Source organism: Monomorium pharaonis, chromosome 5 (genome assembly GCF_013373865.1).
Source record: "Monomorium pharaonis isolate MP-MQ-018 chromosome 5, ASM1337386v2, whole genome shotgun sequence".
NCBI lineage: Eukaryota > Metazoa > Arthropoda > Insecta > Hymenoptera > Formicidae > Monomorium > Monomorium pharaonis.
Window position 1 is genome coordinate 25,300,257 of NC_050471.1, and position 14,802 is coordinate 25,315,058.

Consider the following 14,802-nt stretch of genomic DNA (forward strand, 5'->3'; position numbering starts at 1 on the left):
GGAAATACGTGGGCTCATTTGTCTCGATTGGCAATCTCACGCAATCGATACCGACCGACAGACCTAAAAATCACTTTGAATGCGCGTATAATACTGCCGAAGAGTCGTGCATGATTAATTTATTCGTTTATTTGTCCGCTCGGCGAACGATTGTGCGAACGAGGTGAATGAAGCTTAATAGACATTTTTCAATAATGTTTAGGTCCGATGAGTATATCCGAATGGCTGATAATGCGTTTCAATTAATTCTCAATCGTGCTGCATATTAATCTCGAGATTTATCGATTAAAGCTCATTGGAATATTCAATAAACGGGACTTAAAAGCCTAAAGTAAATACCACCAAGGCCTTCAACGTACAGAAAATTATGTTATATGTATAATAATTATAAAATGCTTCTCTCAATCGAATATTCCTCGGGGTAATTCTCGGAGTATTATCCAAGTATTTGAATAATAATTATTTGAAAATAATTATTTGAAACATTATTACATATGAGTATTCTTCGGAATAATTTTCGGAATATTAATCAAACATTCAAATATATCGAGAAAAGTATTTAAAGCAATAAATTATTATCTATTATTTTAATTAGATTCTCCAGCTGAAACAATAAAAGGAAATTGCATGATTTTTTTGTATTCATATACATATATATTATATATATGTACATATATATATACATATATGTACATACAGAGCTTATATTTTGTTTATTATTTATTACTTTGAAAATATGAATTTAATAAATTTCAAATACTGAACAAAATTAAGAAATAAAAATAATAATTTGTTATCTAATAACAAATATTTTAACAATATAAAATTATTTTCATATAATATTGACTAATAAAAAAAATTGAAAGAGAGAATAGTTTTATATTTATAACAATATTTGAATATATATAATAGTAACAAGCGATGTTACCACATTTTCACCAATGTAACATTGTTTTTAAAGAAAAATTGTTTTATTTGTAAACATTTCATATTCTTATACAAAATAATTTGATAAAACTTTATTTTTTTAATATTTTCTGCAATAAATTCTTACAGTCTTTCGGAGAAAGTGAAATCTTATAGATGCTTTTCATCAATATTATTAAATTACTCGTTAATTGAATTTATGATATTACGTATTCTGGCTTCATGTAAAAATGACTGCGTTTTAAGACCGCATGAATATGTAACAGTTTGCATGAGAGCTAAATATTGTACAAATTTACATAAAAATTATTATTAGGCAGCAAGATCCGCTGCAGTGCTCTCATCTTTTTGTACATATTTTTTTATCTTTAAGTTGCGTTTCTTAAACTTTATTTTTTTTAATATAAATATAAATTATTTTTAATTTTTTAAATTTTGCCTGCGATTAAATATCTAAAACTCTCAATTCTATAAGACTCGATATGATTTTAGAAAGTTATTTAAGAATAATTATACGGTTGGAAAAGGTAAAATAAGTTAAAACTAGCTCAATTTATGCATCGTACTGTAATCAAGTTTTTATATAATATTACAAAAAGACCAAAGAATCTCCTTAAATATCGAGAAGAAAGTATTTCTACGACTTGAGCACACAAAAAACCTTCGATCGATGCCTTTAGGCATTAGGCGGACACGTTCCGGCCACAAAAGCGTATCTCTTGTTATCTGTCCACTTTTTTCCTTGTCGGTCGACAGTTGTTCATGATCGATAACTGCGCGGACGACTGGCGGATCGCGATGACCTGGCAGCGGATCGCACAGATCTCGGTGGAGCTGCTGATCTGCGCGATTCACCCGATCCCGGGCGAGTACTACTTCCTGTGGACGACCAAGCTGGCGAACAAAAACGGCGACATCGGCTCCAAGTGGGTGCCATACGACGTCACTCTCTCGCTGCCGATGTTCTTCAGGCTCTACCTCATCTGCCGGGTGATGCTGCTGCACTCGAAGCTCTTCACGGACGCGTCGTCGCGAAGCATAGGGGCCTTGAATCGCATCAACTTCAACACCAGGTTCGTCCTCAAGACCCTGATGACCATCTGCCCGGGCACGGTGCTGCTGGTTTTCATGGTCTCACTGTGGATCATCGCCTCGTGGACGCTGCGACAGTGCGAGAGGTAAGAGAGGGACTTCGGCCACTTCTGACCCCGCATTTGTGCATGCATGATGAGAAGTTACGCGCGTGGAACCGTCCGCTCCGCGCTTTTGATCTTCAGCATTAACAGAATCCCCAGGATTACATTAGTCGTAGGGACTAATGAATACGTCATTTACCTTCACCATCAAAGCTCAATGAATCAAATTCCCTTAATCCCCTATGTTCAACGGCTTTCTGGCTGACCGCGCTATCAAAACATGATTTGTTATTTCTCTTGCTTTATTCCTTGAGTGTCCGCAAGTGATCTTCAGCTATAATCTCTTCCCTCGGCCACTTTGCGCGATGTAGAAGCTGTTGACCAGCTGCAGCAGCAGTTATTCCCGCTTTACTCGTACGATCCATTATTCGAAGCCGGGAAGGCTAATGACACGCGCATCTCGGAATTATACACAGCTCGATGGACGCGACTCATTTGCGTGTGATGATTGATCTACGACTTAATGGCGCGTCCATCCGTCGCGCTACTGCACTGTAACAATAAATCTCGATGCTGTGTTCGGCCTTCCGCCAGCAGCAGAGGCGGAATCCCCGATTGGGGTCGCCGGCTGGGTGATTGCTGGGGTTCAATTGAACCCGAAAAGACCGACTGATAATTAAATTCCTCTCGTAAATAGTCGATTTCAGGAATAATCAATCTTCACCCGGGTAATATCAAGCTACCTGCCAGGTAGCCAGGGGAGAGAGGAAAAATATCCTTTACTTGTCGTTTTCTGGAATCTACTCGATCCTCCTTAATGGACGGTGGGAGGTTTTCCCTCCCATATCCTTAACTGAAATATTTATCACTCGGAGAAATGTGTGTCGACTGGCGTTGTCGGCCGGCTCTGCCGACCAGCAGTATTCTCGAGCGAGTGAGTTCTGCGACGCGGGATGAAGCGATTTTAAACCGCGACAATAGCGGGCCGGCTGTTTCATTGTTGCCCGTAGGGCGGGCATTGAAAGCGGCTCTCGTATTTGATTTATCGCTCCCCACCTTCGCCCGATTCAGTCGATTATGATAATATGACCGATAATGCTAGGAACATTCGGCTTTCCGACACATTTCCGACGTGCGTTAATGGACGAATGCGCAAATAGGCCGATGTATCGCGCAACGCCCCGCGAAAAATTTCGTTTAGCAAAGGGAACGGTGTTTATGAAAGTAATTTTAATTTTCATTCAATGTTGATTCTGATAGTTTTGTTATTTTTAATTTTATTATGTAAATACCAGCGCGCATGTGGAATACCAATATAAAAGTTTGTAAATAAGACAATTTTTTTACGTAATCAAGTAAACATTACTTTTTATTGACGATTTAGCAAATGTTCCATATTTTTTTTTTACTATTTACGATTCTATACAGAGAGATTTTTTTTTAGAATTTACCTTTAAAAATATGATAGTCGTGGGGCAGTGTGATATTTCGAAGAATTTTAATGCAATTGTAGTAAAAAGTATAAAGTATAACATAAATTATGTGTAAGATATATGTAATCTTCTTTGCTGATGCATTTTTATTCACTTGGGACCGTGGAAAAGCGGCTCGAATTTGCTTTAAAAGGGTCAAACTAAATAATAATTTATATGATTTTGTTTTTAATTATTAAGTCGTTTATGTTTTATTCTTATTACATTTATATCTAGTTTTTATCATTTTCTTTAAACTAAGAAAAACTCTTGTGAAAATAGAACACTTCGGAAGTGCCAAATCTAATGTGGCAAAATCAATATAATATAAAAAATTAAAAATAATAATTTTTTTATTTAAAGAATCTTATAAGTTTCGTTAGATGTATGTATGTACATACATCTGCGCATACATTGTTAAAGCGGTGTCCTTCTATATCATCATATATGTTTCAGCTAGAGATGCGTTAGGTTCTTGTAGACTTTCACTCTATTATAGTACGCTACCTTTTAAATAAACTTCTCGGGTGTGTCTCAATCCTTTCTATATTTAATAATAAATGAATAATTTAGTAGTGCATTTTTTTATGAACAGAACGATGATGTATATAAACATGTTTTTCGTTAGAATAGTATTGAAAAATCCACTTAAAGCAAAAAACTACGAAAAGTGCGAAAATGAGCGTGGTTTGAATTTCGTTTGGAATGATAATACACTCGCGTTTGTCTTCTAGGGTTAAATATTTACTAGAAACACGTATTGAATATCAAACATGTGCAAAAAATCAGCTAACTTGACTACATGTGAGCAACAGCCTGCAGGCTGCAACACGAGTACCAACAATTTCATGAATAAATAATTGCCAGGAGCATTTGTATTTATTAGTACAAGAACCAAATATTTAAATCTTGAATGACGTGTTTGTATTTACAATAGGAGAAAATTAGTAGAGAGGATTTAAATTCGTATATTTTATTAAATTGTAATATAGTAAACAGCCTTTCAACTAACTTCATTGAAATTTTTTATGCTTGATGTAATCAGCATAATAACTAATAGTCTTTTCAATTAATATATATCACATGTATAAAGTTAGAGTTTATTAACATGTAAAATTTAAAAGTTATAGTTATTTCTGCATTGCACTATAGTACAAGTAATTAAATGACTGAAGCAAAATCGTCCGAATTGCTATTAAAAGCGACTTATTTCGACCTCTAAGGCGAATTTTGGCTGTTTTCCCACGGCTGTAGGTGGATAAAAATACTACCGTCGTACTCAGCAAGCCAAACAACGTAAGATTATACGTATAACTTACGTTACACATTTAGGCAGAAATCGATCCATTTTACTCATCGTTCTTTGATACAATTTTAGCTGATAAAATTTAACCAACTATTTTATATTTTATTGTGATAGAAATTAATACATCAAAGAAAATCACATAAAAAAGTCTTTAAAATATTGTTTTGTCCCACGTCTATCATAACTTTGAGAGTAAATTCCAAAAGAAAAATTTTTCCGTGTATCGAATTATATTGTAGTCTTCAACGTTATTATCAGTTTTTGTTAAGTAAAATATTAATGTTATTTAATAAGTAAATAATATTAATTTTATTTAAACCTGTACTTTATTGATAATACTTAATAAAATTCGATGGCATAATTTTCTGCGCATTCCCCAAAATAATTATTAAATTACACTTGGCAAATTAGCTTCCTCCGCTCCATCATTTTACCATAAACTACATATGACATTTATTTATTGAAAACAACAAACATTTCCAAATTTACTTTACAAAATGAATCGCCGCATATGATAACAGCTCATCCGCTGTATTATAACATCGTATTATTCAACTAACGTGCCGCGGTTTGAGATTATCGAGTTCGCGGCCGCGTATTTGCATCCACATTCAAAATTAAAAAATCAATTTGATAATTTTGCTTTTGAATCGGTGTAAGCGTCGCGTGCGGGCCCCGCGGCCAGTTTTACGCTGAAATTATAGAACCGGAAATTGTCTCTAAATACGAATGATATTTTATTCAGCGCGTGTTCCGCACGTGGCCGCATGCGTTTCCACGACAGTAACGCGATTTTCACGGTACGCGGCCGACAATCAGTCATGCAATCAGCGTTGCTACACTGAGAATAATCCGTTTCATGGGGATCCTCTATGGAGTGGACCCGTTCGTTATACATCGAGCGCGAGTCATCTATTTTATCGGCTGAAAATAAAAGGAGAGCACAAGGGAAGTCACGTTCGCGTTACACGGGTTTAATCCCGTCAAAAAAATTTTCTTTTCCGTCGTTGATTTTCCGTTTCTACGCCAGTAAAATCAGTTATCGCAGTCATTTAAAGACTTGTTAACTCATTCCAAAAAAAGTACATATTTTTTAAATTATATTTTACATTTTAAATGCTTTATTTTGCGTTTCTCTTGAAAGAGATATTGCAACCCTTTTTTTTAACGTTATTTTGACCCACGGTGTACTTTAAATTTACTTGGATTTCTTCTCTCTTTTGCATTCTCCCATTTCCTTCCGCAAGGGACGGAGGACGGAGCTAAATGTTGACAGACACGTGTGCAGCTATTCCCATTTTATGTATCGATTACGATTTTGTCGCCCGGGATCGGAGATATCTAGAGCTGGAGCCCTTGATGGATCCTAAAACGACAGTTTCGCCATCCGCGGCGCGGCGGCGAGATCGTGTAACGTCGGCCGTGTAACGAGGCCGTTAAAGGCTGCTTTACGACGTGGATTACAGCCGGGCACGTCACCCGCATTGTTGCCCCAATCCTCTTTTCGCGCGATAATGAATCTCGCGGGGAGGGCATAATGTTATCTTTCACCCTGCATTACTCGCCCGTAGCCACCTTAGCGTTTTCCTCGCTCCCCCAGCCCTCCGGCTGAAGATTAAACATCAGTTACGGCGAAACGGACGTATCGAGCCGCCAATAGGAAAAGGAGTACCCGTGGAATTCGGTTATCCAGGCCTTAATGTCTCCTTCTAACGTCAAGAACATTAAAACGGAGACGCCGAAATGGCCTCTCTCGGCTTAATATCAATTAAAGTGCGTCCGCTGTCGTACGTGACGCGCGAAAAGAATCGTTACACGGTGCTCTAAATCTCATTACTCTCTCGATACGCCCGGAGCGGGGGAAAGTTCGAAGAGAAGAGAGAAAAGGACTATCCGTTTCTCCTGCGAACGTGGCAGTGGCAGAACCAACAACTTTTTCAATCCTTTTAGGGATCTAAAACCTTGAAATTCCTTGAGCACCTTAAAGCCCGAGACATTTCGCTCGAAGCGCATCTCAGGCACGAAAGCGTCTGAGGATTTAGGAGCGTAAGATATCGCATTCATCTTCGCGCGCGCGCGCGCCTCGTCATTAAAGTAATGCGCCTGTCATTTTGTCCGCCGCAGGTTCCACGATGAGGAACATGCAAATCTCCTCAACGCCATGTGGCTCATCGCCATCACGTTCCTGAGCGTCGGTTTCGGCGACATCGTGCCCAACACATACTGCGGTCGAGGTATAGCCGTCTCCACCGGAATGATGGTAAGGGCCGAACGTAAACTGGCATCAAGTCGTGGAGAGATTCTCACCGCTCTCGCGAATTCTTCCCGATCATGTAACACCCCTGCGTCGATCCTGAAAATGTGATAGCTTCTATCGAACTTATCGATTTGATTGCAATAAAAGTTTTCCAGCATGTAACCATACGTCAAAGTATATGAAAATAGTTCTTTTTTATAACTTTATCTACAAACTATGATGGGACGATATTAGAAACTGAATTTGTATTGAACGTCCAAAATTTTACGGGAAATAACTAGTTTCAGTCTAGTTTTTATAATAAAACAATGTTTTAGGCGTTTGATTAATATTTTTGAAGGTCCATTTAAAAAAAGCTCTGAACTGGTTTGTTACCAAAATTTTGTATTACTACATGATTATATTTCCCGTTGATTGATTCTTGACCGAAACAAAATTGTTCACAATACGACGCTAAAAGGAAATGATTTGACCACCCAAAAAAAAGAAAAATAGACTTGTTTTTGTTGAAAAATTTTATCTATACGTATTTAAATTTAATTAAAATAGCGATTTTTAAACGATAAGTTACGAAACGAAATATTCACATCTCTTGCGCGACCGTTCCTATCCTTTTGATGTAAACGCCGATAATTACGAACGTTGAGTATCACACCGATCGTTAATCCTTACCGCGGTTAGCGCAAACTGCAGGGCACAATATACACGGCCGCAACCGAGTCGAGGGACGCGCGCGAGTCTCCGCAGGCATGTAACTTGCGAGATATATAACTCGCGCGCGTTAAGCGCCGAGCTTCATTACAGCCGGACAGAGCGTAATGAGAGTCTCGGTCGCGCGGGAGCGGGCGATCGATCGATCTGCGTGCGTGCCCGATGTGCCGTGTCACAGATCGCTCTCGCCGCGCCGTGATTTGTGCGCCGCCACGTCGTTTCGGTGCTTTTGGTTTACGGTCGTGCACGGTGACCAACTGTAATTAAAGGCAACGCGGGAACGCAATAAACGCCACGTCCACGGTCGTTTCCTCGGAAAACGTCCGGTCCGTTCCTTATTGTCATCGCACTACCCTACTCGTTCTGTCCTCCCCCTCCTCTCCCCCGAGATCCCGTCACACCCAGGATCACCCTGGTTAGCACTTGCCGCAGCTATCGCCGAGCTTTGATCGGCGCGGCTGCTTCCAACGATGTGAACTAATCCCTCATAAACTTCCGTTTTTCTGAGTTACGACGGTTGTTTCCGGAAATCCAGTCGCGATTGCAGTTTACAATATGCTATGAAATCCGTTTTTCCTTCTCTTACACTTTCCCCTTTTCATATTTCCTTTCTCTTTTTTTCATCTCATGTATCTTTAATGGCGTCGATCTGTATCTCGTAAACTGCGCGAAATTACTCCCCATTTTGTAGTTTTGGCTATTAGCTTCCAACGGCGAATGAAAAGCAATTTTATCTGGCGACGTCCTCTCCATGCAACGGACAGTCCGGTGATTAACAAGACAAATTTTAACTAGAGAGAATCAAGTAAATTAATGACATAATTATATGATGAAAGTTGTTTTATATGACATTTAATACAAATTTTTACTGAACAGTAATTTTATTAAATATTATTTAATATCTTGAGTTTAATAGACTAACGACCAGAATGATTCGCTCTTCTTTTTCTCGTTCCCGTTATATAGTTTGCAAGGAAATTTTTATGGCCTTTTGTAGAATACCTTGGAAAACTCTTCCTATCGGTGGCGATCTCGATTTTTAATCCACTCATACAGCACAGAAAAACTTGCAGTGACATTGCAGAAGTAATTCATCGCAAGATTGCAACATTGCGATGAATACATACACGTTCCCTTAATTAAGAGATGTTGGTTTAATTATGGTATGCAGAGTTGTCATAATGAGATTTTGCAAGCTCTCCCCCGTGATAAACACTTTGGAAATTAATTTGTTTTTTTATACATAAAGATATCATGCTTGAGAAGAAAATTTATTCATATGTGTCATGCAAGTTGATATATATGTAGGTTCTCAGGTAATAAAAAACTAGATCAGAAAGAAAGCAAGCCTTTATGAACTTTTGTGCTTTGGAAAAAGGTATTTTTAGCTATTTCCAAAGCAAACCAGAAAGCTCCTTTGATAACCTTTGTAATGTTTTATTTAACAATTATTTTTTAATTTTATTTGAAAATTAATTTATTTTTAAATCTAGAATATTATGAGATTTGGCACAAACTTCCATTGTCTAATCTTTTTGTCTGTCAGAAAAAATTAGTAGGATAGCATCAAAATCATTTCATTATAGATTTAAGAACTTTCGTATTTAAGAATAAAATATTCTTTTTTCCAATAATTATGATTGTCCTTATATTAATATTACTTTGAGATATGTAAAGAATAATAGCATTAAATTCAAGAATCTTTTCTATTGCAATATGCAATGTTGCAACATTTTAGCAATTACTTTAGCAAGTTTCTGTGCTGTATAGACAGCGAATGTACTCTCTTAAATTGAACCAGTGAAAATATCCCTAATGAAAATAAAAAGATTTCACTCAGAATCAATGAATATTTCGCTAATTTTCACACTTTGTACCTTCGTTTAATATCTCACTGATATTAATATTTTCAGTGAATTCTTACCGATTTACAATTCTACTTATTGATCTTCAATGATTTTTTTTAGTCATTGAAGCTAACACAGCTGATTCTGTTTTAAAGAGTACGTATTTGTTTGCTCATCGTTTGTCCGATCTGGCTTCTCACATTCTTTTATGTCTTACTCTCGAAATTGAAGGGAAGACTTTTCGATGATATCAGAGGATATCTACAAAGGGCCGTGAGAAGCTGTCGCGTTGCTAGAGGGATGTACCCTGAATAAAATAAAACGATTCTTTTCATTACATTTGACATGCGACTGACTTGAGGGGAATCGAGAAAAAGGGGATTCGGGAAAAAGATTCCCTCGAAAGACGTACGTAAGACCCCCGGGAGAAATGCGCGCGGAGAGAGACAGCGGAAGTTTCGGAATCTAAAAATTTCACGAGGAGCTCAAGAGAGATTTTTCCCGAAATTTCAGGGCGCCGGGTGCACCGCTTTACTGGTGGCGGTTGTCTCCAGGAAGCTCGAGCTTACGCGGGCGGAGAAGCACGTGCACAACTTCATGATGGACACACAATTAACGAAAAGGGTAAGGCTGTTGCTCACATCCGCTGGCGTTTCCACGCCGGCATTATAAAACCTTTGTGTTAACAGTAGCCTTGTAGGTCTCGTAATAATGCGGCGAAAAGGGAGCGCTACGCTGCGTAACGCTCGCCGTACACTTTCCCAACGATATTCTCCCCGTCTATTAACAGATTGTAAAGTGAAGGAATAGAAGGTATAGCAAGCGTCTATAATGCAACAGAAATACTCCGATCTAAAATTAATGATTGCAAAATATATGCCGGTGAAATTGCAAAAGATTAGCGAGTAATCGGAAGAAGGTAGTTGGAGAATCCATAGCGGGAGAACTAGTCTGTACTAGTTTTATATATTAGTCCGTACTAATCTATAATGTTTTATAATAGTCCGTGCCACTTTTATATCGACCGATATAATAAAGAAACGTATGCCTGCTGCACGAACTACATTCCTTTACGTTTGAAACATTTCGTTGAAGCCTTCGGCTCGTAAGAGGCTTCGTGGCTCCTCGGAAAAATGTGCTTTCAGTTTTTTTCATCCGCGGACGTTATCGCACGTTCTGTGAAACTTTCCGTAAAGTAAAATAGCAACGGTGTAATAGTGGTAATAGTGATACTCCGCTTTATTGCTAAACAAATTTAATCGCGGAAAGTAATTTAAGTTATAGGAAGTTATAAAAAGAATTTATGTGGAAGGATAAAATTACTTTTTTCCTTCGTTTAGGTAAGTATTCTTGCTTAAACAACGCAGAGAAGATTAAGCTGAGAATTTTCCAAGTTACTTTTCTATATTGTAACAATTAACTATACGATATTCTTGCTGCGTTGTTTATCACGCAAGTGCATTGCAAGTTTCTGTATAAAGGAGGGCAACTTTTAATGATATGTATAGCAAATAATAAGTTTCTAAAGAGTAAGGTGGCAAGTAGTTATAAAAGACAAAGCTATATATGAAATTTTTATTCCTTGGTCATTGTTCTCGTGTGATTACGGAACAATATAAAGATATCAATGTGTTTTAAATAAAATAGAGGGGATAAAAATCGATGAACTCGCAATTAACGGGTTACATTAGGAGAATTCGAGAAATTCTCGATTCACTGCCATTTTAATCTAAATTACAAGATGTCTCAATGCTACTATTTTGATATTTACGATGAAAATTCTCTAATGATGATATAGAGATAATGCTCGGCTTTCAACTAGGGACGATATAGAATTTCTTAAACAAAGAGACCGACGGCAGGAACGGACGGACGTAATTGCAAGGGTGGTTTCGAAATTACACTCACCGACAGTAAAGAATCAGGAAAGCGAATTAAGCACGTAATGAGAGCATGATGGATATCACTCTCCCATGTATATATAGCGCGACGTAATTTTCCGGCTGAGCCGCGTAATAAGGAGGTATCCCACTGCGAGTAAGGTTGCCTCGGAAATAAGCGGACATAAAGTAGCTTTGACCTTTAAGCAAAACGGACTTCCCTCCCAATCTGAATTCTTAATTTTGATGTCGCGGTACCGGCGCGTGTCACGATATTAAGATTTGCAATGTCATGGATAGAATTTGTGAAGATAGAGAGGGGACGAAAACCCAGTGAATTCTAAGAATTCGTGAAGACACGCGCGACGCGAGAATCCAGGAATTTTAAATTTTTGTAAGATGTCGAATATCTGAATATTTAAACCTCGAAGAAAAAGAAACTCGAAACTCTCTTTACGACTCGACATATATTAAACCAAAAAAAATTTCTTTGATTCAATTTTATTTAAATATTTTAATAAAAATATAAAAATATCTGTATATTATAATATATATTTAATTGATGTAAAATACATGAATACTTGAATTGCGGAAATTTAACCCAGTTGTAAAATTAAGGCAAGCCAACAACTTTCTTTCCCAGCGTGGAAATGTGTCTGTATAGAAAAATTGCGAAACGTCCGTAATGTAAAACTTTTTCGAAACTTGTGAAAATGTAAGAATTCATAAAGCTTCAAGATTAGATTTGGAAACTTAAATGTTTAAACGGCTTTCGCAATTCCTCCTCGTGTTAGGCGATTAAGACGAAGCGAGTGTCGGGAGTAATGTCGTATCGTCCGTCCAGGCAAATAGATCGGCACTCGGGACGCACAAGTCGGCCAATGCGTCATTGTCATTTTAGCCCTTGTCATTTCTCGCGGAAGGGGAACGTCGATCGATTTAATCACAACAAACTTCTAAATAAATAGAAGGGCGACTTACTTTAAAGTAAGTTGCGCAAGAGCGATAATAAAATGCCCGTTCGAAGCAAGAACTCGCGAGCGCTTTCCGATATCGCGGCAGAAAATTTCGCCGTTTCTAGAACACGTTATAACAATAATGGACGTCATAATTCACCGCCGCGTTTCATTGAACCTAAAATTACAAGTTGAAAAGTCGGCCGCCTGCTCTTGAGCGGAGAATATTAGAAGCACGGAATACACAAAAACTTGGAGAGGAGTTTCCGAGTACCTCGAGGACACGAGATTTGGAAGTTACGTACCGATCCAACGTAGTGGCGATCCAATTTTTAAGGACGACAACAACACTCCCAAATCACTTCCCTCACAGGCTCGGAAAATTCAGGAAACTATTGACAGTTCGACGAAAAATGCAGAAGACAGTAAGCAATTCCAAACCGTCGGTTTTTGCACGAAGAGAAAGCTCGACAACCCGCTGTACGTACTAGTTCCGCAGATCGTGACACAATCGATCGGCCGATGTCAGAAGTGAAGGGTTTAATGTGGCGACTCCTTCCGCATGCGAGGACGCGAGGGTGGATTTTTTAATCCAAAAAAATATTTCGCGTCGCGCTTCCAAGGTAACGACGACACGTCCGAGGATACTTTATTCCCCGATAATAATTCCGGGCGGCCGCTTTAATTAAAACGGGACTCGAAGTAATTCTATTTGTTTAGGATTTAGACGGATCGAAACGTTCCGCGCGAAGTGAGCGTGTGCGGTTGCATAAGTACGGCCGCTTCTCTCCACCTCCGGATCGAAGCCTTCAACCATACGGCTACTGAAATAATTATTAGCCAGCGTTTATTTATAAACCTTGCAAATATCAAGGAGTGGTAACGTAGAGCTATACACGTGACCGTATTGACGAGTCTTTTTACGCCGTTTTAACCCTCGGACGCACATCGCTTTTTTTTCACGTCGTTGCATAAGCGGAATCGATCTGATCCCATCAGCGCGGCAACAAAACAAACGTCAGTCCTCTCGATAAAACACAATTTTTTTTTCTCCCCCCCTCTCCCCTCGGCCGTGTGCAAGATTTGCGTAACGAGCGTAGATGTTTTTCTCCCCCGACAGCGTCACTTATCATGGCACGATATAGCGCGAGTGGGAAACGTGATCTTGCAATTTTCTGTTTTAATTGACACTCGTACGCAGGCAAAAAGAAAATATAGACGGTGTAACTTGGAACGTAGGATATTTCCACGAGACAATGAATTATTCCTTGAAACTACTCCCTCAAGATGTTGAAAGGGATAATTGTCCGTGACATTGAACATCATAGTTAACGAGCTGTGCAATTAATGCTATAGCATAATGTTTATTTAGCGAATATAGTTTGAATTATCCTGTCTTGTATTGCGAAGATACATCGCGCATATACGTCCTCCGGTATTCTTTTTATCCTATAAATAAAATTATCTAACCCTGAGGACGTAATAAATGATCTCTTCATCGCCTAAGGTAGAAACCTTGAAAAACTTTTTAAAGCCTCGCGAGCGACACACATGGATATATTTCCGATAAAATATTGATATGATCCTAGCGACACTGTTAAGACGTCGATGAAGGGTTTTAGCTGGGTGAAGGATCTTGAGTGATAAACGGTGTATGCTCTGTTGCAGTTGAAGAACGCCGCGGCGAACGTGTTGCGGGAAACGTGGCTGATTTACAAGCATACTCGCCTGGTGAAGCGCGTCAATCCCGGACGCGTGCGGACCCATCAGCGGAAATTCCTGTTGGCCATATACGCGTAAGTTGATATCACTCCGGGCGCTCCGTCGCCGTATTAGAGATCACCGTTAGTTAAGCCAGCGTGTAATCACGTTCTGTCTCGCAACTACCTCGAAATTTCAGACTCAGAAAGGTGAAAATGGATCAGCGTAAATTGATGGACAACGCCAACACTATAACGGACATGGCCAAGGTGAGGCACGGTGCTAACGAGGGAAACCACCCCGCTCGTAAAGCTCGACGGGATATTGCAACAGCACATGGAAGGGATTGAAGGGGATTACGTTTCAAAGCTCTTGTGGCTACTTAGATAGAACGGCTCTTTTGAATGTGAATTCTGTCAATTATTCCTATTCCAAGAGGCAAACGAATTTAGGTTCTATGAAACTAATAGCGTTTCTGTTATCCATTCGCTCGATTTGCTTAAAAGGGAAATTAAGTTTTTTTTTTATAATTGCGCAAACTAAACGATTAATTGTGAAACGCAACGTTTTCCACGTTTTATTGCGCGTGGATGAACATCTTAATATCAC

At 38.7% G+C, this 14,802-nt stretch overlaps 1 protein-coding gene across 9 annotated transcripts in view; it reads left to right on the forward strand.

The window, feature by feature from the left end:
* The window catches only part of LOC105835685 (small conductance calcium-activated potassium channel protein), a 204,332-nt gene that overhangs the window by 174,575 nt on the left and 14,955 nt on the right, over positions 1 to 14,802 (forward strand). For all 9 annotated transcript variants that reach the window (XM_036287368.1, XM_036287367.1, XM_036287366.1 and 6 more), the window contains 5 exons: positions 1,684 to 2,105; positions 6,966 to 7,101; positions 10,170 to 10,280; positions 14,161 to 14,288; positions 14,393 to 14,462. In XM_036287368.1, coding sequence (XP_036143261.1) covers positions 1,684 to 2,105; positions 6,966 to 7,101; positions 10,170 to 10,280; positions 14,161 to 14,288; positions 14,393 to 14,462 — 867 coding nt within the window. The remainder of the gene's footprint in view (positions 1 to 1,683; positions 2,106 to 6,965; positions 7,102 to 10,169; positions 10,281 to 14,160; positions 14,289 to 14,392; positions 14,463 to 14,802) is intronic.